This window comes from Centroberyx gerrardi, chromosome 21 (assembly GCF_048128805.1).
Source record: "Centroberyx gerrardi isolate f3 chromosome 21, fCenGer3.hap1.cur.20231027, whole genome shotgun sequence".
NCBI lineage: Eukaryota > Metazoa > Chordata > Actinopteri > Beryciformes > Berycidae > Centroberyx > Centroberyx gerrardi.
Window position 1 is genome coordinate 14,506,454 of NC_136017.1, and position 27,047 is coordinate 14,533,500.

General features: G+C 42.3%; 1 protein-coding gene across 1 annotated transcript; it reads right to left on the reverse strand.

Moving 5' to 3' along the window:
* LOC139918914 (transmembrane protein 163a) lies at positions 1–23,874 on the reverse strand. The gene is made up of 8 exons (XM_071908451.2): positions 23,679–23,874; positions 21,908–22,027; positions 12,097–12,140; positions 11,557–11,648; positions 6,918–7,014; positions 1,435–1,546; positions 215–356; positions 1–61 (listed from the first exon to the last, which is right to left on the reverse strand). Exons 1-8 carry the CDS (start codon positions 23,857–23,859, stop codon positions 1–3), a joined length of 849 nt encoding a protein of 282 aa, XP_071764552.2. The 5' UTR covers positions 23,860–23,874.
* Between the last annotated feature and the right edge of the window lie 3,173 nt (positions 23,875–27,047).

Consider the following 27,047-nt stretch of genomic DNA (forward strand, 5'->3'; position numbering starts at 1 on the left):
TCACTCAAAACGCTCGTAGTTCCTGGTCTGGCGGACCCGCGGGACCATGTCCAGCAGCAGCCTGCGGCGCAAGGAAAGGCTTTTTAGATAGCGAGGGGGAAATGAACGGCTGCTGTGTTGAATCCATTACTCTGCCATATAAGTTTTACCCCAACATCCAACATATCTTAGTCATGTAAAGATCAGACACTAGTGTGATGGGGTGAGCACTTACTTGACTCCGTAGGCCAGGATGATGAGGCCTATGAGGACGCCTATTGTCCCGTCCAGGTACCACACCTTGGGTTCATGCTTGAATACCTCGGCACTGATGAGAATGGAGAAACCCATGACTCCCCCCACCAGGGAGTTGAAACCTGGACAGAGAAGACAAACGCCTGGTTCAACCTTGGTATCTTTCTTTAAAGAACAGCATCTGTAAGTTCTTGTACATAAACAGAATGTTAATGTAATGGATCAAATAATGCCTAATGTTCTCTGCTAAATTAAATAGTCCAAGCCTTTGTTTTTGCTTTTCTCAGTCCAGAAACCTGAGAGAGGCAGCAGTAACCTCAGACTGAAACTACAGTCTGCGGATGAGGATTCTTGTAGCCTTAGTGTTGGAATTCATCCCTCGTTACTTTGAGGCTTCCCTCGGCGGCCTGCTAAGAGCCGTGGTGTCGACAGCTGCGGTCTACAGCAATATAAACACTGTGGGCTGAATCTGCTGAGGTGAAAGATGCCTGAGATGCTTCTAATGCCTGTCAGATATTGAAAGGTCAACCTGCTAAGACTGAAATTCAATTGACCACCACCCTGTTGCGGTCATGAACTGGTGCGTAATACTTGAGTGTTACAGACATGTAAAAAAGGTAAGAGTAATGGCAGATTCATTGTGGTGTAAATTCACGAGTAGTACGCATGATGTGTCACTTTGGAAGTCGCACTTTGATGCGATTTCTGGGAACTGAGCACGAGTAGAATAACCCTCCACACATCTGGGCGGACAGGTTCACGTAGAGGTGAATGGAAGATGTCAGGTGGCCAGTGAGCGTTTTGCTCACCGAGAGGAATGTGGGCAATTTCTAAAGAAAAAATCATGGGCAGAACACACTGAAAACGACAAAGCCTGGCCCAATACACATGGCAGATGTTATTTATCTCCAAAATATCATCACGCTGGGCAACATCTGTTTGAAGAATCCTGAATTTCCCCAAGGGGATTAATAAAGTGATTAATAAAGTTATCTTATCTTATCTTAAGCATGAATTCTCTATTATAAGATTAGATTTGACTCGGGCACTAGAGAAATTAACTCTATATGAAAGGCAAAAAAACCAACTGGAACTTTAAAGGAAAGTTCAGGACCTAATGTCTATTGGAGTGATTAGCTAGCTGGTGCTGTACAGGCTTATAGCTTGTGTGTGTGTGTGTGTGTGTGTCTGTGTACCTACCATCGGTGATGAGGGCTCTGCTGGTGAGCACCTTGCCGAGCATAAACTTGATCACAGCCAGGATGATGCACACCAAGCCACTGACGATGGACACACTGAACAGGAAGTCATCCTGACAGAGGGACAGACAGACAAACAGTGAGCGCAGACAGCTATTATCAAGTATCATGGAGGAGAACTCTGTCTCCACTGCCCAAGAGGGTCGTCAAGTCTTAAAGGCTCTGACCCTTGATCTCCTCACTGTTGGTCGTTTGTCATTTTGGTGATCTAGGTATTTAAGCTTACTCTCCATTATAAGTCACTCTGGATAAGCGCATGAGCTAAACACCTAAAATGTAAATGTGAATGTAAAAGGGAAAGCCAGAGGAGGAGGAGTGGATGAGAGGAGAGAGCTGCAGAGCACTCAGTGCCTCTGCGGCAGCATTAATATTGCACTATGGCCTTGGAGCCATGAAAAAGCTGCCTTGGCGAGGTTACAGACATCACAGAGCAGCCGCGAGACGGAGAGAAAACTTCATGCTGCATAGTCCTGAGTCACCGTTTACCTGAGAAAACAAAAATCTGAATAGCAAAATCTCTCAGAAATAGTACTGAATACATTTTGCAACAATAAAAGATAAAACTTCCATTTCAGCGAACGCAGCCATTTTCCCATTTAAAGCTGCACCGGGCGAGGTTTTTATGTAAAACTACATCTGTCTTATCAGGTTAGATCACAAAGTGGTGCTGCAACAGAGAAGAGCATCCCATCCCCAGCAGCTGAGACACTGTAGATTCACCCTATTTGCCATAATAACATTTTGGTGTGGGGTAACGCTGGTGGAAAATCTCCACCAACAAGCAGTGATGAATCAAAACCTAAGAGTGAAATATGAAATTTCTCCTAAACAGCAGAGAGTCCAGAGAATATTGTCTTCTTACCTTGATTGAGAATACAATGTGGATCATAGTTCAATTATTTTGGAAAGTTCTGCTTCCAATTTTGAATTAACTGTACCTACAACCTGCATATTTCACTTAAAATGTGCCTTTTATTTGAGTTGACATGAACGAGTGTACTGTGTGAATCGCTGTCAGTTTTAATGGGAGGTCCTGCCCCCCAAAGTGACCTTCTCAGCCATCGGGATTCAAAGAGTTTTATGTCGGAGTCAGTCAGAGCTCAAGCCTGGGCTGGCATTTCGGCTGCTGGAGGACAGGGGAGGGCTGGGCGGAAATCCCCATGGGAGAGGGAAACGCACGCACACACACACACACACACACACACACACACACACACAGAGATCACGACAAACAGAGCCTGCCCAGAATTGCACTTCTTGACATTTACATTTGACAAGGCAATGAGAGATCCCTGTGCGGAATATGAATATGATATGGAACCTATTAAATGTTCTCTCCTTTCTAAAAGGGGCCAGTCAGGTGGGCCAATTAGTGTATATAAGGAGAGAGCAGACAGAGGGATTGTGAGACTGAGAGAAAGAACCATTGCAATGAATTTAATCGTAGACACATACTCATGAAACTTCTAAGAACCAAGGCACTGATCCAGGAAAAATGATTTGAATGGATTTCAAAAGCCCATGGGTGGTAGAATTTTCTCCCATCAATTGAGGACCATGCAATCCTTTAATTGAAGTTAGAGCACGCAAATCCCAAAGTTGCAAGATTTTCACATAACAGCAACACGCTTCTATAAAGAGTCCTGCTCAGGTGTGGACGCTAACTGAAACTAATTAGGCTCAGAAGACTAACTGAGCAGGAACACTCCGGCATAATTTCAAACACCACACATCCACCTCTGCATGCCCCCCCCCTTCTCTATCCTCTCCTTCCTCTCTCTCTCCTCTCCCTCCCTCTCTCACCACAGCAAACCCAAGCAGCTGGGTCCCTTATTAACATTTCATAGCGAGGAGGAAGAGAGCGAGGGGGGGGGGCTACAGAGAACATAAACCTTGTTTCTAACATCGGCGCAGCGAGGAGAGTTGTGAAGCATATGCGGGCTATATATAGCCTGTACTCGGATGCACCAGGACCCAGTCTGGTATAACCCGGGTGTCTGACAGAAGAGGAGCAGGTCTGCTCAGAAAAACACCGTCTGTCTGCTTCACCGCTCCCGCATTCCAGCTTTGTTTATGCTTTGCTGCTTTTCCGTCTGTCAGCCGTGTCTCTGTTTCACTTTCCTTTGCCACAGTCATGGCTGAATCGATGGAATACGCAGTTGATCCAATAAATCAATAAATAAATCCCTGAGCCTAACCACTGCCCTAAATAACCTGTTCATGGTTCCTAACCTATAACCACTTCACATGCAAGTTAAGTCAACTTGTCAGCCAACTTAAATAAAATATCACTCTTTAGCTCTTATTCCATTTCTTTGCTCTTAAAATGGTCGCTCTATGGTCACAGGAATATTGTAAGGGCACTAAGACCCTGACCTTTGACCTCCTTATATTTGGTTGCTTGTAATTTTTGGTGACCTAGTTTGTTCCACTGTTGCACTCACTGGAAGTCATTCTGGACAACAGCATCAGCTGAATGCTTGAAATCTAAATCTTTGCTGCTGGGTGAAAACCTCAAATCTCCAAAATGTCAACTTTTAAAGTGTTAATCCACAAAATACTGCTCTTCCCAGAGATCACCTGTCAATCAAACAGTGTGTCCAGTACTGTGACTTTGTCTTTTTCCTTGGATGTTCTGTTGATGCAGTTTGAGTTTCTCTTTTCTTTGTCTGTTCAGTCATGGTGGCTATCACTGCTCATGCTAACTACCCAGTTCTTCTTCTGTTTATTCTAATAAACCTCTGTTGCTGCTACCGGATACATAAACGCATCACTTCTTGTGAGTCAGAGGGTTTTTCCAGGGAAGAGCTATTAGACACCTGGTGTTTAACAGCTTTCATGAACTGGCTATAGGTCGAATCACTACTGTGTTATATCAAGAAAAACGGGAATTTATTTATATGATGTATGTCCTTTAACTGAACTTAAAACATGAAAATTACCAAAAAATTGACTTTTACAGTAGAAATGTAGAGCATCAAGCTGAACTGAAAAGAGGCAGCAAAAGGCCTGGGGAGTATGAGGCAGTAATCGCTGTAATTTAGCTCACCAAAGCATCATGATCCTATATTTACTGATCATCATCGTTACGTTCAGATCGTCCGCAGTGTTCCTAAGGAGATTACTATCGCCTAGCAACCGGGTGATAATGCTATTCCAGGAAATGTGAATGCTCCTGAGTCTTCGCACCTGAGATTTGTGACATTCTTCATCCAACAGCAGCAGTAACACTCTCACACACTTTCTTCCTCTGTCTCTCTCTCGCTCACACACACACACACACACTCACACACACTGCAAAAAGATCTCAAGCTTAACAAGTAATTTAATCTTGCTTCTTTCAAGAATTTTAATTTTAAATGAAATTCACTATCACTCACACTATATGCACACATTGTAACTTGCTTTGAGAAAGATAGGACTTTAAGACTAAAGGACTTTAATACAATAAGAGGGAGATTTTGCTTGGAGTGTCCCCCTGTCTCTCTCTCTGTGCGTTCAGGGTCACCATGTACTACCACCTCCAAACACTGTAAGTGGGATTCACACTCAGCGTGACAGGGTGAGAATCAAACTCTTCCATTTTGATTTGCTTTTGACCGAAGAAGTCAAACAAAGCCAGACTGCTGCAGCTTGTCCTTTAGACTGTTACATTTAATGCCTATTTCTACAGTGGAACACGGCAACAAAATCCATCGAAACAAGTCATTTAATCTGGTATTAAGTCATAGAATCTGAGTGAATATGAGAATAAAAGGCTTGTTAAGATGGACATTATTTGCAGCGCTGGGACTGATGAGTTGCTGTTTTTTTTAAATCAATCATCAAACAATCAATCAAATAATCCTCAGCTTATATGGCTGTTTTTCATAATTCCCTAAAGTTTTCAGCAATACAGGGTTTTATTTGAAAGTGTGTCGCAAAATATTTGTGACAAATTGTAGGTATGAAACTGCAACCTATTTCCTTGACAAAACTTCGACACAAAACTTCATCACTCAACCACCCTGTTTGTTTTGGCAGTGCTGTCTTATCCCTTGCTGTCATTTCCCAGCTGCTAGTTCAACAAGGTATATGAGCCCCTGTGCTCAAAAAAGCCCCAGATTGGAGCTTTAACGTTAGATTAATGTAAAGAATTCTTGCAGAGTATGGGATTGGTTTTGGCTGGAGTCAAAGTCCTGGGGCAGAAACCTCCCATCTGCTCGGTAATAAGTTTGAGCTGCGTAACCCCTGGACTCTGGAGACTGTGTTCACCGCGGTTCAGTTTGGCTTGACCTGCAAACCCTCCGCTGACCCGCACCACGTGACGGTGAAAGCTGAATATCTTATCAGATCCGCCGCTTGAAAAGGATCCAACCCAAACGACGAGGCGGGGGGTATTTATACACGAGGGGCTGGATCACACAGAATCCACCGTGTTACATCTGCACCCTCCGCGGATGAGAAGCCGGAGCTTCACGCGAAACACGTAAACAAGCGTGCTGCCTGCATGTTGTTTGTCTTGGACGCTGAGCGGTACACTCAGTTTTTGACAAGATATTATTAGATACAGGCAAACTGTCAAGAGAAATCCTCCTTTCTGGCAGACAGGTGGAAACTGGTATTACAGCGGGGACAGCAGACCCGTCCCGGCTTGCCAAAGTGCTTGTTAGTTTCTGGCCAAGCTGCAGAACTGGAACTCATCGTGACTTTCACCCTACAAAGCTGATTATAAGCTGAACTTTCGCCTCGAGCCTGACCTTTACCCCACTGGAGACCTTATTTCTAACTTTTTCAAGATAAAAAACATTAAAAACCATGACAAGTGGGTTTGATCAACACCTACATTTGGAAAAATGTTCAAAAAAGAAAGTGAGTGCTCCTTGTTGTTTGTTGCTGTTTTGTTATCTACCTTGATGCTGTCTGCTATGTTCTCTGGAGGTTTTTCCCTAAAGTTATAGCAGTTCAATGTGGGGGCGGTGAGAGGGATGAAACAGTTCAGCTGGCAGTAACACAGTGTTTTGATGCAATATGGGACCAGCTACTGCCAAACTGTCTGTCCTATTAGTGTACTATTTGAATATGTTTATGTGTTTTCAGTTATTTCGCTGTATGTTGAATGGATAACATAATCTATCCCATATGGCGGATGCTTTTATCCAAAGCTCCTTCCAATCTCCAGTGGGAAATGAACGCCAGTGTGTTAGAGCCTGGGATGCATATTGAGGAGAACACGTGACAACAAATCATAATCTAATCTAGTCTAATGTAGTCTGATCTAGTCTAATAACTACATTTTAAGTGCAGTATTACGTTACTTTCTGATTTCAATTTATTATCTGGAAAATTACCAAAAACTAAACCTTTCACACAGCCTTTTCAACTTGGTGAGGACAAACTGAAGCCCAGTGTGGGTTTCATGTTGGTGGCTTTTTTAAGTCTTACCACTTCAGGCAGCAGCTTGGTGGCCAGGTCGTGGATGGCCTTACCCAGAATGCACAGCGAGGACAGGATGAAAACCACGCCCAGGATAACACAGGCTCTGTAGAAGAAGAGAGAGAGAGAAAGGGAGAGATGGAGAAAGAGGATTAAAATGTCTTCGATACAGTTATTAGTGAACTTATTGTCCACTTTTAGATTAATACATGACAGGGTTAGTAGTGCAATATGCAAAATATGTTTTATTTTTTATATTTTGCACACGCCATTGCTTTAGTCATCTCTTTACTGTTATCTTATGGAACAATCTTTATTCCTCCCCCTCTCTTTCTGGGGCTACATTTCCATTTTAGTCATTTAGCTGAGGTCAACAGTAGAATAAGCTTAATTTCCTAAATCACCAACATTACAAGCAAACAGCAGTAAGGGAGACAAGGGTCAGAGCTGCAACACCCTGCTAATAGATGGAACACAATTCCCCTCTGACCCTAAAGTGATCCTGAATGGAAAAATGTGTTTCTCCCTCTCTCTGCTGACGCTCTCGTTGATTTATTTGGAGGAGGCAGATTCCCTTTAAACACTTTTACCCAATTAACAAAGCCTGCAGGGAGATGAAACACCCAACAACTGGAGCATCTGCACTGGTCATACATGGTTACATTCAGTGTGTGTGTGTGTGTGTGTGTGTGTGTGTGTCCTGGGTTTTGGGCAGAAGGTAACCAAGGCAACACCCAACATCGAGAAAGGAAGTCTACAGCAGGAGATGCACACGCACACATACACACACACACACACACACACACAGGACTATATATAGTATAAGGACATTGTACACACACAAACACAGTTTCTCAATTTCTCTGTTGCTCACACATACACAGTTTACTAACCACACACACACACACACACACACACACACACACACGCCAGGGGAACTCTCAATCCCCGCTAACAGGCCACCCGTTGACTCTTTCCACACTGGATGTAAAAGCTGTCGATACACAGCGCTGCTTCCAGCTGCACAACAAACAAAACACAAACAAAGCCGAGTGGAAGGTATTGAAGAGGTGCAGTCTCTGTTTCAATCTAATGTTACTGAAGTTTCTTTCCAAAATGCTAGACTGTGCTATCAAATGACTGATGATGGGTTTCCGAAGGCCAATATTGATGCTGATATTTTTGTACTGAAGCTGACGATAGCTGATATTCTGTGCCAATTTTCAATATCTTTAAATTGGACCTTTTCCATGGCAAAAATGACAAGTATTCAGTGTTTCGCCCAGAATTGTATTCTTATCAGGTTGGAAAAACAGCATTTAGACCATGGGACACTAAAACTCTCCATTGAAACCCACTAATACTAATACTAACGAACTAATACTAATAATAATAGATATTTATACATACTTGCATGTAATCAGATCAAAATGTCTCAGAATAAATTCAGGCTAAGGGCCTCCCATAGACAACCAGTGCAGTATTTATCAATTCTACAATAAATATGTAATCAGTCAAACTGCATCATATCAGAGTTGGATGACACTGACTGGACCAGATCTGAGTTTTAGTAAAAGGCCAATATGGGCAAAATGATTTATCAGTCTAGCCTATTATCAAAGTCATATTTTGTCAACCAAAGGCTTGAGTCACACACACAAGTGCACACAAGTTCAAATGCTCTCCATTTCACTTAGGAACAAAACTCGTCAATTTGTCTTGTTTTGGGCGTCTCGAGCTTGTAACCTTGGCAACTGAACCGCACCTGGCAATCGCTACTCAGCCGCATCTCCCCCATCAAAAACAGACAGATAAAAGAATAAAGGAGAATAATATTTATTCCCTGGTTGTACCTCGGCTGTTTTCTCTCCAGTCAGCTGCTGGCAGTCTGAAAAACCACATGCAGGGAGGAGATGAAGAAAAATAATAATAGTGTCTATCTGTGTGTGACTGTGTGTGTGTGTGTTGGTCTGCGCTCAAACACCACCCCCCCCAACATCAACTATCTAATGGGCTAACTGCTACCATGATGCTACAGTAATGATGTGTGGGTGTGTGAGACAGAAAGAGAAATTCTGACTGTGTGTGTGTGTGTGTGTGTGTATGCTTATATGTGCACGCATACAATACATGTCTGCTTAAGTAACTGTACACTTCCATGCATTTTTCTGTGTGTTGACATGTGTTTCTGTGTATGTACATGTTCATAAGTAGTGTGCGTGTGTGTTTAGGTGCACTTCTATGTATGTGAGTGTGTGTGTTTTTGGCTGTGTGTGTGTGTGTGACACCCAGTTAGAAGCCTGGCCTCTTGGTGAAGCCAATTACTGGCAGCCGAGCTTCCTCGGCTTTGTCCGAACTCCCCAATTAGCGGGCGAAGTGACAGCGTCTTAATGAAGATTCACTTCCCTGCTGTGGGGTGAAATAATAACACAAGTGTTCTGATGTGGACGTTTGGACAGGAGAATTTAACACTGTATCTGTCAGACGTTCCTCTGTGGAAACACGGGCCGATGCTGTTAAAGACCCGGTCAGCTGTGGGATGAATCCCGCAGTTGAGACTATCATGCCGCTAATGAGAGAATAGGAGGTGAAATGAAAGTTATTCAGACTAAGAAGCCTATTTATCCGCTTCGACCCAGCAGATGGAAACACACCTAATTCACATTTTGTTTTTACGACATTTGCATAAAATTCGCTTGACGGAAACATAGCTTCTCTCTCTCTCTCTCTTCTCTCTCCATCTCGGTTCGTCTCTAGAGGCGGTGATCTCATCCGTCGTCTCTGCGACAATTAGCACCGCAATACAGGACAGTCGCTCCTCTGGGACCATGACTCGCGTCTGCTTGTGTGTGTGTGTGTGTGTGTGTGTGTGCGTGCTGAGACCAAGAGACGTCACTGTACAAATCTGCCAGATGCTCAGACAGGGGGAAAGAGACAGAGATAGTGAGAATTCTTTGTTTTTTCTCAATTTGATTGATTCAGTAAATGCTTTTTTTTTGGGTTGAATTTCAGTTTTTAAAAGAGCAACTATACACTGTTCAGGTCAATTCAAGCCATTATTGGTGATTGTTGTTATTGTTAGAATTTTGCATCTGCTTTGGCAATGTAAGACAAGTCTTATCATGTCAGTAAACGTCTTAGAATAGAAATGAACTGAACTGAGCTGGAAGTGAGAGACAGCTAGGTTTACACCACTTCCCTCTTTCTTTTCTCTCTTTCATTCTCCTGCCTGCTGCTGGCACCCTGTCCATTCAGCAGGCACTGAAAAGCCCACCTGCCCTCCGCACACACACACACACACACTCACACACACACCCACACACACACACACACACACACAGACCATTCTAGGCCAGGTAGAGATAAGATGTGAGGCACTCGTCTGTGATCGGTCCCTGCGGGGCCGAGGCTGACAGACTTGAAGAGACCCACTGTCTGACACACTACTCCGCAGGACAAAGCAGCCCACACACACACACACACACTCTCGCTCACACCTTACACACTTTCTCAGTTGAAACGGATTTCATTACTTTTCCGGGATTGTTTGGTCTTCCTTGATGGAATGAAGCCAGCTGTACCGGCTGAAACAAAGGCTCAAATATCTGCAGGGTATCTGCAGGTTTCAGAAAGCCAAATTTAAGACGTTATAAGACCCTTTAAATGCATGATAATGATAATGATGATTTTAAGACTAATTTCAAAACCAATATAAAGAAACAAAGCTGGTAAAACCACCCTATTTCTGATTGAACATTGCTTTAAATGTGCAGAATACAAAAAGGACACCAGGAAATTAAATGTTAAAGTGATAATCAGCAAGATTCTTGTTTTTCTTGATTTTGGCAACACATTTGATAGTAAGTGCTTATTGCTCTGGTGTTTGTCATTGCATTTCCCAGCAATCACTTCACAACAGTAGTCGCCAGTGCTTTGGCACCACTGGACTGACAGCAGCTCCCAAACCTCCAAACAAACCAGCATGGGCTGCTCTACTGAGAAGTGAAGTGACTGCAAATAACAGAATGACAGAATGTCAGCTGCTCCCCAAGAGCGACCATATCTACACAGACTGTAATGTCTAAACCAGTGGTTCTCAACGTGGGGTCCGGGGTCCTTGAGGGGGTTCCAGGGGGTCCCCAGTAAATTGATGAATTGTTAAACTTCACAGTTAACACCATTAGAGAATGTAGAAGAATGACTGTTTTGATCATAGTTTCTCTGTTATCTCTCTACCTACAATACAGATAGTCATGGAATTCTGGACAAAGTCATATCTAACGATACAAATATTCTCAGATTTGGGTTTGAGAGACAAAATCTCATCAAATGGGGGTCTGTGGCTCTAATGTGGACTAAATTAGGGGTCTTTGATATGAAAAAGGTTGAGAATCACTGGTCTCAACTACATAAGTGTATCAAACGTGTCTTATAAATAATGTGATAACTGTTTGTTCACATTATTACTTCATATCTATTACAGTCGATACCTAAGCAAATGTCCAGTCAAATTGTTGCCGAGGTTTTTAAGGACTTACATTTAGATAATTAATTTTCAGACTTTTTAAGGGCGTGCATTGAAAGTGATTTCCATCAAGTGTTTTGCAGCAGGTCTGACTGCACCGAGGTGAAAGCTGATCACACTCACATGTACTCGCGGTGCGCTGAGTGGACGGCGGCGGCGTTGCTGTACCGCCACAGTACAATGATGGAGGACAAGACGTCCAGCGTGGCATCGAACTGCAGGGCGAGAAAAACAAAAGACATTCTCTTCACTACAACATACAGCCTGTGAATCAGTTGAACTAATGTATTACAGTGTTCCTAGAATGATCATTTTAATACAATCTCGCTAAAATTAGCTTTTTTCCCCATCCTGGGAAAAATTTGTTACCATTAGATTTGTGGTAGTATTTTGCTGATATCAACTGAATCAAATCCAGCAAAAAGTATAACATCCTATGATTTTCACTATAGTGCTTTTGGAGAAATATGTGTCTCCTAGCCGATTTTAAACCCAGGACACTTAAACAACCTACTGATCAGTACACACTACATGCAAATTGGACCAGGAGTCCAGTAGGCTGTAAACTGTCCATGTATGTCTCTGTTAAAAAGACTCTTAGTCATCATTGCTTTAAAATAAATGAAATGAAAAACTAAATGAAAAGCTGCACAGACTACTTACGGCAAATCCAAAAGCTGAAGCACTGTGTCGCATGATGGAAACAGCTGGAAAGAAGAGAAAGAGAGAATGAAACATGGCTTGGTATCAATAGCAATTGTTTTGGCAGGACACCGATGACAGGATGAAGATCTGTCGGGGTCAAAGGTGACTGCTGGCTTCACCCTGCCAAGCACAGTGTGGATCAGGAGAAGCCCTCATTAAAACCCCACTCAGACGACACATTGTTCCGGAAGTGCTTTGGCAGCCCGCAGCGAGGCCGCGGTCCGGGATATTGATCGGAGGCTTTGTTGTTTACTTGGAGTTGACCGCTCACAGGTGATTATATTGAATAAGGTATTCTCAGCACATCGCTGTCAGTCCAGAGGCGTTTATAGTAACGCCGTGCCTGCATTAATGCAATAGGGCATCTCTTGACTGCGGACCAACAGTAAGAGGTCAGGAGGGATCAAAAGCAGAGAGAGTAAGCAATTATACACAACCATGTGGATTCCTATCAAACCACTCACAGCGCCAGGCCAGGTTAGTGATATTGTAAAACAGCTGGTCTAATGTAAACCTGGAAAAAGCTGTTTGAAAGCTGTCACAAGAGGTTAGGTGAAGCAATTTCAAGGCGCTCTGCCTCATACATAACCTCTTTGGTCATTTTTATCCTGCTGTTATCAATGACAGTGATGTAAAGGAAAGGGAGGGGTTTGAGCTGGGTGGCGTACTGGTTTAGAGGGACTGCTCTGAAACTTAAAGGTCACAGGTTAGTTCCCCGCAAATGGCAAATGTGTCCATCACCAGTCATGAGTCCTGTCGAAGTGTTGAGTAAAACAGCTTCCTTCCCGCTCATTGTAAGTCGCTCTTTGATTGGAGCGTCAGCAAAATGCCTGAGATGTACAATATAATTGCAAAGGCCAGGGACCTTGGGAATCTTACATCTTACCAGCTGACAACAGCTTTCCTGGTATGCTCCTGATTTACTAAGTTACCTACAATAGATGAAGATACAGATGAAGATAGTTTTAATCTTTCTAATTAAAAATGTTTTACAGGGCAATTCATCCCCTGTTGTTAGTATTAATATTGTGGCAGGGTAAGATGCATTGTGTTAACTGATCTAATTCAGTTAACAGGGCTATCTGTATATGTGCCTGTCTTGGCCCAGTGATAGTGAGCTGCAGATTTGTTGAAAACAAACACTGCTATGTGTACCCACCCTGCATCAACCCCCCTGCACACACACACACACACACACACACACACACACCTCCTCTCCTCCCTGCTATGGGAGGGAACAGCGGGGAGAGGGAACTGGGAAGGAGAGAAACGGAGAGATGTGAGGAGGGAGAGAGATGCAGATAGATAGAGAGGAGGGACTCTCCTCTCCTCCCAGGTTTATTTTTAGCCAACAGCAGACTCATTGGGGGCCAGCAACCCGCTTCAGCTTTTAGAGGCACACAGCCCTGAATGCATTAATATGGGATGGGTTTCATCTCTCTCTGTTGCCCCCCCTCCCTCTCTCTCATTATGTATCACAACAAAGCAAAAATCATGATTTATTTTTAACTGCCTCATTCTCCGTCTCTCCTTTTCTCTCTCTCTCTCTCTCTCTCTCTCTCTCTCTCTCTCTCTCTCTCTCTCTCTTGCCCCCCAGCCGTCTCTTATTGTTTGATCTGTATTCAGTAGCTTTCTTTCGTTCTCTGCGCTGAATGCACAAGCATCCACTGCCCTGCCTTCGACAAGACCAACCTGATACAGCAACAGCAACCAGCCAAAACAAATGCCGCCTTCAAATGATGTTGAAAATATTGTAATTATAACAAAATGGTAACTACAACTGGGAAAGTGGGCATTTTCTATAACACCCAAGATGCAGAGATGAGATGTTAAGGAGGATGAGAGCATGGAAGACATGTCAACAGTTGATGTATACAACAACTTTTAGCTAATAAAAACTCTACTACATGCCTGACATGCATTTTCTCCTCTTCATTCTGCTGTTGCAGCACAATGTAGCTCTGTGCCACTTGATTAAAAAAACTGAAACAACAGACACCAAAAAACTGCATTTGATACCGGGCCCATTTTGTTATTATTTCTGACCATTTGAATGTGCGACAAGTCGTATTTATGACTTCTAAACTCGAAAGTAGGAGCTTAGGAGAAGCACCTGAAGGCAGCAAAAGTGAATGTATAGTGGATAAATGGATGAAGGATAAGTCTTGTTAATTTAATGTAATGTTTCTTTGGCCTGAGAAGAGTTTAAGAACCAGGTGAACAGAACCAGGGCAAATCCTAATTTACTAGGAAATACGCCATTCAACTCTGGCTGTTACCATCCTAAACCTGTGACAAATACAATGTGAATGTGATTATTTTAACTAATGAGTGGCATTTTTTTTCAGAAACAGGTGAGGTGAAGGAAAGTTGAGATGAACTCTTCCTAAAGATCCAGGGTGGAGAAACCCTACTTGTCAAAAAGCTTCAACCCACTGTGCCTCCGCTCTGAACGTTGGCAAAAAAAGATGATATGACAACAATAAATAGAAGTTGACAGCTGTTAGAATAAAAGTAAATAGAGTGCGAGGGACTGTACATAGAGATCTAGGTGTGGTGGGTAATAGAGAGAGCCAGCGTGCGAGAGCGTCACGCATCGTCAACAGTTGGCACACCGAGAATTTAGCAGCCGTGCAAGGCTTTCTACTTTTGTTTACATGTGAAGGATTTCTACACTTCACACAGTGGCATGCACACGCAAACACCCACACACCCACACATGCATACACAATGTCACCATCTCTCTAAAACACCTCAGCTAAAATGCGTAGTGAATGGATGGCAGTTTCTATTCCTATTTTGAATTGATTGAAATGGGACTGAATTGAGTCCCACCTTGAGACACACACACACACAGAAAAGGCACAAATACACATCTAATCCCTCTCCTCTTAACAGGCCTAGCGGTGTATGTGAAGGGTTTTATTCCAAAACCATATATATCTGTCTTGGGAGCAAATTTTTCCCACAGGTAATTTGCACCGCGTTTCAAAAACACTGCCTCTCTGGCCTCTATTTTGTAAGTAAAGTTCTTCAGATGGCGAAAAAACTTCAATTATACTCCGTGGTGATTTTTACTTTAATGCGACCGATCATTTTGTAAGAGCAGATGTTAGGTTTTTCAGATGGTAGGGATCATTTGGGACGGAAACCCCTTAGATCTGTCTTGGCCCGTAACGCCTGACTCCTCCTCGCTCCTTCATTAGGAGGAGAGAGAGAGAAGAAGAAGCCTTTGTCGCGTGGAAATGAATCTGCCGCCGCTCTGCAGTCGTCAAAGCTGGGCCCGGCGATGGCTAATTGGCTCCCAAGAAAGCTGGGTGGGTGTCAGGGGCGACGGAGCTCCAGCATCGCGCACACACACACACACACACACACACACACACACACACACACACACACATCTCTCTCATTTCCCCCCTCCCTCCTCCTCCTCCTCTTATTCCCATCCCCTCCTCCCACTCTGTCACATCTGACAAGAGAAGCAGGAGAACAGAAGATGAAACGGCGTCTGAGCGATGCTGGTTCGTCGGCTGCTGTTGGAGCTGCATTCTGACGATGCATATCGCTGAAGTACTTCACTATCCAGGTTGTTTTACAGTGATGTTTGTCTCGCTTTGCTGGTGTAGCCTTGTCTTTTCTATGAATGTATACATCATTCATTCATTCATCCAACACTGGTTTTGTCAATTCTATCCTCTTCTATTCTAACATTGGTCTAGTCGGCATTGTATCTACAGTTTACAATTTTTGCCATTCTGTGTGTATGTGCAGTATGTTACTGTATGTTTCAATTATTTTGACTAGTCCCACATTAACCAAACTCCTACAAATACCAGAGATGCAGTCTATCTGTTCTAATCTGTAGTGAACTGGACTGTTTTGCAGTCATACGTTGGACAACCAGAAAGGATTTAACGCAAGACGACCAAAGCTCAACTAGCTCAATTCAGCGAGCAGATTTGATGACGGAGCAGGTTGCTGCCAGAAATTCTGGGTCCCCCAAAGAGAACGACAAGGAGTTGGAAATCTCTACTGATGTAAACTGTCTGTGTGTGGGAGTTGTAGATGTTAAAAGCAGCTTCTCTTCCAGTTCATTCTCCTTTTCTTCCCCCTTGAGATAAACTCCCATTGGCTGCGCTCAGATTTTAGTCTTGGTGAGTCTTGGACAACTTCACACTACACAAGCCCGACCAGACTGGACCGACAAAATTAAAACATGCCTGGAAAAAACAGTCTTCTCTGGTTCTGGCTGGTCTGGAGTCGTGGGTAAGGCCAAAGTTTCCGGTCTTTAGCCCGTTCACACTGTAAAATAATCTGCATCAGGACGGTTCAGTCTGGCTTAGAATCCACGTAAAAATCGTGTAGTGTGACCTAGCCTTAACTTAGTACAGTAGCACCTTTGCTGTCTGAAGGGCCGCCAACGGCTTGGGGCCCCATGGAAATGCCCCCCCCTCCCCTTTATTTACTTTTGTGTGCTAAAGTGAGGTGTACCGTAGCTGCACCTGCACGTCAAGAAGGAAATTCACACACACACTACTCACACACTCACTGCAAGTCACAGCTGCTCTGTTTCATGTTTGCATAATGCTAATGTTTTACCGTGTGCTTTACCCCAATCAGTCTTTCATCATGTAGAGCAGACATCTATAGGGAACAGCAGCAGGTGGTGGAGACTACAAGGGTCCTCATATAGACTTACAGCCACCGTGGGGCCCTAACAGAGCGGCCTTTCATCTGCTATGGCCAGACACAATGTAATGTTCAGCGGGCCTGTGTAGCTCTATTGGTGCAGCACGGCACTAACACCGCCAGGCTGCAGGGCTCGAATCCCACTGAGGCCCAGGTCCAAACATGCAGCACTGTACATTTCTTTGGATTAAAGTGCCGACTCCACGGTCTCAAACCTTTAAAATCCTTCTCTACCTCATCTGCTTCTCTTCATCTACACCTCCTCCTTTGTGATTGGTATAGATTTATCTCATCAGTGTCTCATGAAAAGAGTGTTCCTAATATTGTACATGTGTATTACAATTCAGTCTACTTTGATCAATATATGGCGCAATCTGGGATGATGTAATCAGCTTATTCTTTGACTGTCAATTTATTTAGCCAAGAGAGAGTAATTTGTATGGTGATATTAATAATAGTATTTAATAGTATTCATAAAGTAATATTTCCATTTGACACCCTCTCTTGAACACATTAAATATAGACTAAGAAAAATGTTCAAATTAGACTGACTCATTCCCTTTTCATAATTCAGGTCAGCAGTGATGGAACGTTTCACAAAACAGCGCTGGTGTGTTTTTTTGTGTTGCTTTGTTCTGGTTGTTTTCTATACGTGTGCTTTCTTCGTCTCTTGTTTATTCCTTTGAAATGCATTTTGTTTTGCGTGGTTAACTTTATGATATTACTTTTTGCGAGATAGAGAATTATCAAGAGACTGTCCAAGTATAGCGCTAACAGACACAGTCATGCAAAGAACAAAAGTTGAGGATAGAGCGTGATGCTAACACCGCCTGGTTAAGGTATAATATGATTGTCTCTGCCTCTGCCCAGACTGGAAATGTATTCATTTACTATAAGACACTCTGAACACATTGCTGCCATCATATTTAACATTCTATACATCCAGGCTTGTTCCCTATGGCCTAGTGACATTTACAGAGGGATTATGAGCGTTATGTGTCCTCTGCTGCTTGGATAAACTCGCTTTAAGTTTTAATGCACATTGTGTTGATGGGTGGATGGCATGTTCAGGGAGTTGCTTGCTAAGGAGTGTTTATTTCCAGTCAAGCGAAGAGAAGAGAAAGTCACAGGTAATATGAGAGAGAGGAAGGCTGTTCATTCTAACATCAGGATCACACTTCATCTGTAACACATACAGTTTGTGTTGTTGCAAAACTATGCAACAGAATGATGCAGCGGTAACCTCTCATTTGCAAGGAATGCACTTCTATCAGAGAGGAATGCATTTAACATATCAAGCCTAGACTATGAAGCAGACAGATGGACACACACACACACACACACACACACATAATAAAGAGAAGGAAGGAAACTAGCTATCAGTGAAGCAGGCCTGTCCCGTCCCGTCCTGCTCGGCTCTGCCAGCCTTTCCTCATCAGAACAGGAACTTGGCGAAATGTTTGAAACAACACGGATTGGCCTCAGGAAGAGGCTCTGATTTTCAAAACACAATCTCTCCGTCTTCCAACCACTTCACTCCAACAAGCCCTTGGGTCGCTCCGCTAAATCTCCACCATGACCCAAACAGCCAAACTTGGGCTAGCTACAAATTGAGTTCCTCGTTTTAATTTCATCCTGAAACACTCGCTCATTATTGAACATTATTGAAACAAAGCGTTTTCTTCGTCCCGTTTTGTTTTTCTCAAGAGGGCGTCAAATGGAAATGAAATAATCATCACTGTGGGTAATGACACTGGCCCAGAGTGACTGCAAGGCAAATCAGTGTATCTTACACACGGGCTAAGCCTTATCCTCATTGGCATCTTACACTGCTCATTTCTATGACTGATCTGCAAGTAGCGCAGGGTTTCATTTATGACCAAGACGAGGCAAAATGTGACATGCAAGATCAACGCATTATACGCCCTATTATAGGAATCCAAATGTCCTCTATTTATATACATATATGATCCAAGATGTTTAATGTAGACATTGTTACATTTTTGTTTAAGTAGTTGAAATTAAAGTTATTGCATTTTCAAAAATCCATCCTTTTTTAGGGTTAGATTTTAGGTTTAGGGTTAGTAATCCAGTAAATGCATCACAGCTGTTCTTGTTCCTGATTGGCTCCCTCACTAAAGAATCGTTGAAATCCATCCAATCAGGCCAGTTTGCAGCATCTGAACTGGAAAGCCTCCACTCAGCAGATTTGCCTCATTTGAGTTAGAGGAGCTGCTGCTTTCGGCCAATCAGGGTCCAGCATTGTGCCTGTTCTGCCTGTGAGTCTTCAAATTCAATCAATAAATAACATTTTAACTAAATTATATTTACTCTACTTGCAAAATATCTTATTATCCTGAGCCACAGTATATTTGGAAACAAATCATGAAAATGGAATTACATGACACCTTTAACTCCTGTGAACCTTTCCTGTCCCTCACTCAGCGGCCCTCAGCAGCATTAGAGGGAAACTCTCACGTCATATTTCTGCTCATCTGTAAACTAATGTTGAGGTGGACAGGCTGTGCTGCAGCAAAGCCTGTCCTCCTTACTTATGCATCTCCTATCAAGCGCTGAATCTGCACTTACTGCAGAGGAAGAAGCGGCATCAGTTCAACATTGCAGTGTTTCATGTTGACTACAGATCTATTGGACAAAACTAAAGTCGATCTGAGATATTTCATGAACTGGATACTTGGACAAATGTCCTCAAATGTGGGCGCCATCACAGAGTTAGTTCAGATATTTGAATTTATCTCCAAATTTGACCAGGTCTAACTGGCTTGAAAGCAATTTGGTGAAACTAATTCCGTAGGGATTCATTTTCCCTATAACAAATCACACTGAGGGGATGAAGGACGGGGTGTAAAAGTCTGAGAGGCAGTCAGTACTCTCCCCTGTCTGTTCTCAGTCTCAAAGCCCAGAGTGAGTCATCGTATCCACGCGGGGGTCTCATCCTTGACACGCCTGAGGGAGGTTTAACAAAAAGAAAAATGCGATAGTTTACAACAAAGACTCCCCCGTTGGAGCTCAAACTTATTCTTTCTGTTGAATGTGACACTCTGTACAAGTATTAGAACAAAAAAACCCTGAGATTTTACGCAAAAAGGAGCGACTGACGGGTAGAGAGTTCACAGTGTAAACCTGCCTGATTCAAAATAGAAGCAGTGGGAGGCTAAAGGTTAAAGAAGCGGGCTGGTTCAAATCCCCTTAGGTGCAGAAATGAATGAGCAATGTTCTGCCCATTGAGATGCCCTTGAGCAAGGCATTAAACCTACAGTATAGAGGACTGTGGTTGAACTGGGAAGCTTCCAGTGGTGAATGTAAATACTCATGTAAGTGCATGAATATCGAGATGGGTGCTGCTGAAAATGAGCACATCTTGGCCTGAGTTCTGTAATAATGAGCATTTTCAGTCCTACTTTACATTTTAACATTCAGAAAATAATAGGCTATAGTGGAGGCTATAGGGCTACTGTGAGACCGATAAATGAGGGAGGCTTCTGCAGTACCTACTACTGCACCCCACACACACACACACACACACACACACACACACAAAGTATGCACATACTTACATATACTTTCTGTTAGCACCAGCATGGATGACAGATTTGTCTTACAATCATGTTCACTGTGTCAGACAGGCTTCATTTCCTCCAATGACATTTTTCAATTAACGGTCTGTTGTCAAACTTAATTGGACACTGATTTCCACAATTAAACACCAACACTGTTAAAAAAACAGCAGGGGTCAGTTTTGTTGTTTGGTGGTGTATTTTAACTGGCCAAATATAGACAATGTGACGTCACATTGAGATATTTCCATCGCAGCTACAGAGAAATTGTCAGCTATCTAAAAGATCAGCAGTAAATGTCAGATGTTCAACAATCATACAGGGAGAACTCCATCGTAGAAGATGAAGAGAGACCAATTTCTCCACCAACAGCAGCAGAAAATAGACCAGAATGCAATGCAGCCACAAGACATGCTGTTTTGAGTCGTTTTTCTCGACTGGCAACGACATTTAGCACTAGCGCTATAGATATTGCTCTCTCCACCTACACTTACTGAATGTAACAGGTTTAGGCCCGTTCTCTGGGGGCTGTCAAAAGTAATTCTGGGAAATGTAGGAAATCACTAACTGAAGTAGAAGTAAACAAGGTAGGTTGAGGGGAAGTGGGTACACCAAGAAAGTAAATTACAACACAATCACAAAATAACTCCTGGAATGCACTGAACATCACAGATTAACAGTGTAAGGTTATCCAAAGGAGGAGAAGATCTCAACTGTGACAATATAATTCATCCTGGGCTTTGATGTTCTACCAAAATCGACTGGTAGGTTGTTTTTCAGCAAAGGTACACATCCTCAGTCATCATTGAACTGCAATGCCTCAAATGGTGAAAGGAGAATTTCCTGGACAAGGCATTGATGTCTGTGCTTTCAAGTGTTACTGTGTAATCAGGCAATCTGTGGGTGCATTGGGATTCAATGCTGGGTGTCAAACTGGGCAGCAGGGTGGCACAGTGAGTAGGGAGACTGGAAGACCCAACAGTAAGCGTCCACCCTGCTGAAGTATCCTTGAACAAGACACTGAAACCCTACCAGAATTACAAAAAAAAAAGACAGAATCACTCAATCCCATAGTGGTGAGTTTGAGAGAGATCACCTGTCAATCAAACAGTGTGTCCAGTACTGTGACGTCTTTCTCCTTGGATTTTCTGTTGATGCAGTTTGAGTGTCTGTAGGTGGCGCTCTTTTCCTTGTCTGTTCAGTCATGGCGGCTATCACTGCTCATGCTAACTACCCAGTTCTTCTTCTGGTTATTCCAAACAAACCGCTGTTGCTGCTGCCGGAAACGTAAAACGCATCACCTCCTGTGCACCAGAGGAATTTTCCCAAGAAAGGATAGGTTGAATGACTATTGTGTTATATCAATCAGTGATAGAAGGTGGCAAAACTGACCATTAAACTTCCCTCTTTACCTCCCTCCTTACCTCCAACATATCAGCCCAACTAACCACAGCTAATCTGAAGATGCTAAGAGGAGTGTGACAGGCCTATGAGGTACTCACTGAAAGCGGCTATGGCCAGAATGATGGTGACCACGATGGACACCCAGGACACCCACAGGGCCTTCTTGCGGTAGCTCTGCGCCTCGTGGGGCTTCAGTCGCATGCTGCTCTCCAGAAGACCTGCGGACAACAGCAGTGCAGGGCAAACTGATCTCAGGAAACCAACAATATACAAAACACAACCTATGACGCCATAGCAAGATCAGGAACAGGGACATAGTAGAGCGTAAACCCACCTGAACTGTTAATGAGGTAAATTTATTAGTATACATCACAGTAAGTATCAAACTCGTGTAAAGCATGAATGAATGCTTTTCTGGAAATATAATTGATATTTGTTTATATTGATGGTTGTTTGCCTTATGATGATCATCAACATGGTCATGGTTTACCCACCTTTTTATTTACCACTTCATCACTGATTGGGAAGTAACGGATTATACAGTAATAGGACAACAGTAATCTGTTTACAAAAACACTAGTGGTGATCTGTTACAGTTACTATTAGCATGTGCTTTTGAAAAAATAGATGATTAGTAAATGTTACACAGTTTGATATAGTGAGATAACTAATACAATTTTACCCTTCTTGAAATAACTGTTGCTGGTTGCTGGTACATATGGGTCTGTAGATTGGGAAAAATGTTCTTTTAACTATATAGTCTATTTTAACTATATATACTATATAGATTTGGGAGTCAAAGTAAACCAAAAGTAACTGATAGTAATCAAACTGCATTCCATCATTTTTAACTTGTGCCTGTGGCCTTCCCAAGTGTGAACTAAAACATCAACAGTTGACTTAAGGCATTTGAGTCAGCATTATTTATGCATGGACATCAGTTTGGTATGGCACCTTAGCCTAAAGGAGTCCAAAGTTGATCTTGTGGTTTTTATCATTAGACTGGAGAGTAAAGAGCAAGCAAAAATCGCCAGAAATTTGTTTGGAAGCCATATCTAAAAAAAAAAAAATCACATCAGGGGAACATTCAGGACCAATCTCTCTATACTGTATGAGTCTGGCAACCTACTAATAAACAGAGTTGGGTACTTTAAAAATGCATTGCATTACAGTTACCTAATCAAAATTGTAATTAGTAACATACCCAAACTCGTGAATGTATTCTGATTACTTTCAGGTATTTTCAGATTAACTTGACATATTTGAGGTATAAAGGAATAGAATAGAAAGAAATTTATTTCAGGTCTGCATACAAACACAAATGTTCTTCTGTGCCACAAAGACATAAAGACATTAAATGGCCTTCTGAGTTTCTGGCTTTCACTTTAAAAGTATTCCCAGAGGTAATCATCTCATAATATTCACAAATATCTGTAATCAGAATACATTATTTTGGGTAATAACAGATTGTACCTACTGTATGTGTTTTGCATTTAAAATACCTAACACCATTACAAGTATTCCGTTACTACCCTGCAAATAATTAAACACATTGACCATAATAATAGCCTATCCTGTCAGTCATCAGTCATTTTCTTGTTTATATAAGTGGTTTGGAAGTTTTGGTAGCAAATACTTCAAGGGCTTTACCATAGCAAACTGAATAAATCTGCAGGATAGATTTCCACTGCATGTACAGGAATGGGGCTTACATTTCACAATACTAGCTATTTACTGTAGGCTATACCGGCCCATTGAGGTACCTCACTTGCATTACGCACCGGACTGTGCGCACTGGCCACGGGCTACTGGTCCAGTCTGAATCTAACTAGCCTGTTTTAAACTTTCGGCTAATTGCCCACAGCCTACCTTGGTCCTCTATGCTGTCGGTTATCTTCATCTCCTGGTCCATCTTGAAAGCTTCTCCCTGACTTTCTGTCTTGGGCTGCTGTTGGGAGTCCGCCTGCTCGCACTGTCCGTTCACCACCGTGGGGTCCACTACCGCCGGGTCCGGGACGGCGGCGGGGTCTGGCGGTGTGGAGTCCGTCATTTTCCCGGTGAGTTACGGTTCAAGTGAAGCGCTCGAAGAATGTCACACCCGGGCGAGAAGTGCGAGCTGGCAGCGGGGAGAGACCCGGGGAGGGAGAGAGGAGGGAAGCCTGGCGGAGCGGCAGGTTCAGCGGCGTCAAGCCAACCACAGTTAGGCCGAATATGACCGGAAATTAACAGGTTTTGAATTCAAAATAAAAGCGTAAATATGTCACATGGGGGGAAAAAGAAAGGGTATTTGAGTGTAGGCCTACTGGCATGTCCTATTGTCCTGTCAAGCTAAAAAGCTCTATGTTGTATCTGGAATGGGCCTATGGTTATGAATATATGCTGGGGAAATTATATATTGGGTAGGAAACAATAATTGCATTATCACTTAGGCTAGGCTACTACAGATTCCCCCTTAATGTATTCGTTATTCTCACTTTGGTCCTTTCAAGTAGCCTACTCAAAAAACATTGCAACAATGTTTTGTTGAAATGTGAAAACCTTTGAACTCAATGTTGATGATTTGCACATTTTAACTCCAGATGAACATAGCAATCAACCTTTAGACTTAATGAACCCTTTCTAAAGCCACTGGATAGTTTCAACCATGCATGGTCGTCAAGCTGACAAGAAAACTGCTTTTTGTTCTTTTTTTTTTTTTTAGTTCCACAAAAGTGTATTTTTTTCATCAATTCAGGATTTATTTTGAAAGTTATGACCGGAAGTCGTGTTTTTGTATTCTGTCTGACTTGACACTGGTGATGTTGCGCGTAGTCTAGAAAAACAATAAAAAATATTTCACGCCAGACACGAATTCGCGAGGTCGTGATACTGCAACACCCGGGCTCTAATTACCGTTCCCGGTGGGGTTCACGAGACCTCTGCTCGTGCTGGAGGCTGGAATCCACCACGGGCTCCATTCGCCGCACGCTCTGCGCTCCGCTGCGGCGCGAGGAAAAACATCTGTCCCAGGTGAATTCAATCAGAGAGCCCCGGTCCGGTGAATATGAACTGGCTCCGTTACTTATCTGTCACTTTTAAGTGTCGGGCTCGTTGCTCAAAACATAGTGTATTAACAATTAGTTACTCGTTACACGTCTCAAAAGTAATGTTATTACTAATTAATACTCACTGGGAGCAGTAATTCATCACACTACTCGTTACATTACTTTTCCCGCTACACCCCCCAAAATTGACGGTTGCGTCCTCGCGATAACTTACCTCTCCTGTGACCAAATAGCCTTGATGTGCGATGTTTTGTCATCGTCTCGCTTGATTAAATCAAAGTTCTGCCGTTTCTCATTTAGCCTAGCTCGGTGTGAGAGTAGGAGGACGACAGGAGTCTGATATTTAAATGGGATAATAAGTAACGACTTATTTTTTGATTGGTATCTGGAATATCTGGCACACTCCTGGGGAAAGTAACGTCATTAGGCGTTGCTAAGATACGCGTTCTCGCCTAGTCACTTTTGTATGTAGGTACTTCTCTTCTTGACTATTGAATTACATTAAAAAAGGAAAATGAACCGAATTTAGCTTTTTTTTTTTTTTACAACGAATAGTCCATACACCCTTTTCATTTTTTTTTAGTCTTTATTGCCTTGGGGCCTGAAATGACACAACACATTATGTCCTACTTTTTTCACTGTCATTTGGATAAATGAACAAGAAAAATATTCAAGCTAAAAACAAAAGGCTATCCATTTCTGACAAATGAAACAAAAACATTGATTTCATAAGTGTGCACTCCTACCCCTTATAACTGGGGGTTATAGTTGTGTTAAAATGTAACTAATCACATTCCAAAGTGTGTGCAAATCTAATGTAGCCTACCTTCATCTCAAATCAACTGAAGTGATTCTAATAAGATCAATGAAACCAAGATTTCACTGAAGGTTTCTTTGCATACTTTATGTCAGTGTGCAGAGACAGGCACAGGCAACAAGAGGCAAACAAGATCTTTGAGGTGTTACTGCTGAAATGTTCACACTCGGAAAGGGACATAAAAAGATTTGGAAGACAGTGAAGTTCATAATAAAGAGGTGGAGGAAACATGGCAGCACCAGGACTTTTCAAGCTGTCCCAGCAACCTTCACACACCCGCAGGACTGTATGGTAGAGCCTGGACACTGCATGCATGTAACAAGCATGTCACATGTTCTCCACAGTTGTGGACTGTGGGGCAGGGTTGCAAGACAGAAACCACTTCAAGCCAAAAAAAAGCTGAAAAAAGGAAGAACACTATCTTGGAACGCACCTCAATCCTAGAGATAGTAGAAAATCTGTGGACTGACCTAAAGAGAAGAGTGAATTGCATTGAATGAGCTTAAACTCTTCTGCAAAGAAGAATGGGAGAATATTCCTAAATCTGCATGTTGCCAGTTGGCAGAAACTTATCCAAGCAGGCTTACTGCTGTTATCAGAGCAAAAGGTGCTCCTAATAAGTATTGATTAAAGGATGTACACTTAGGCAAGATGGGTTATTTTTCCATTTTTCCATTTTCCATTTCTATTTTTAATATATTGTATACTATAGCAGCCTTTTTGTACTTTGCTGGTTACTATATCCAAATGAAAGTGAAAAAGCCTGATTTAATGGGTTTTCATTTCAGGCCTCAAGACAATAAGATAAAAAAAAATTAAAAAAAATGAAAGGTAGTGTACATTTTTGATACCCAATGTATGATAAAACATGATTGTGTGTGTGTGTGTGTGTGTGTGTGTGTGGTGTAGGGGTCATCTGAGAATGCTGACCTACAGTGTCAAGCCAGCCAGAATAAAATAATAAGTCTTCCAGTCAAAACAATCAGAACAAAATACATTGACGAACATGTTTTGCCACATTTTGTATGATAAGGGTTAGTAATTACCAAAGCAAAAATAAAGAATACATTTAATACATTCATAGATTTATTCCAGATATATATAATTCATAAACAACTCAAAGACAAAATGTACACCAGACTGTTTTACAGCTAGAGTTTCACTCTATACTTAATGATTCCACTTAGTTGTTTGATACAAGTTGTTCTGTACAATCAAATTTTTTTTTTTTTCAAAAGTTAATCATTTTGAAGAAAAAAATGGTCTAATTACTGGTCTTATTCTGAATATCTGAAGGATGCCGTCTTAAGAAAATCTCCATTACGCTGTGGACCTTTTCAGATAATATACAGTTTTCCCAATCTTAATTCAGATGTT

Bases quoted from the DNA above. Each gene is read 5' to 3' on its own strand.
- LOC139918914 (XM_071908451.2), bottom strand. From the start codon at position 23,859: ATGACGGACTCCACACCGCCAGACCCCGCCGCCGTCCCGGACCCGGCG. The intron at 22,028-23,678 runs GTAGGCTGTGGG...TGTTGTCCGCAG, and splicing joins CGACAGCATAGAGGACCAAG to GTCTTCTGGAGAGCAGCATG. The intron at 62-214 runs GTAAGTGCTCAC...CTTGCGCCGCAG, and splicing joins ATCCTGGCCTACGGAGTCAA to GCTGCTGCTGGACATGGTCC.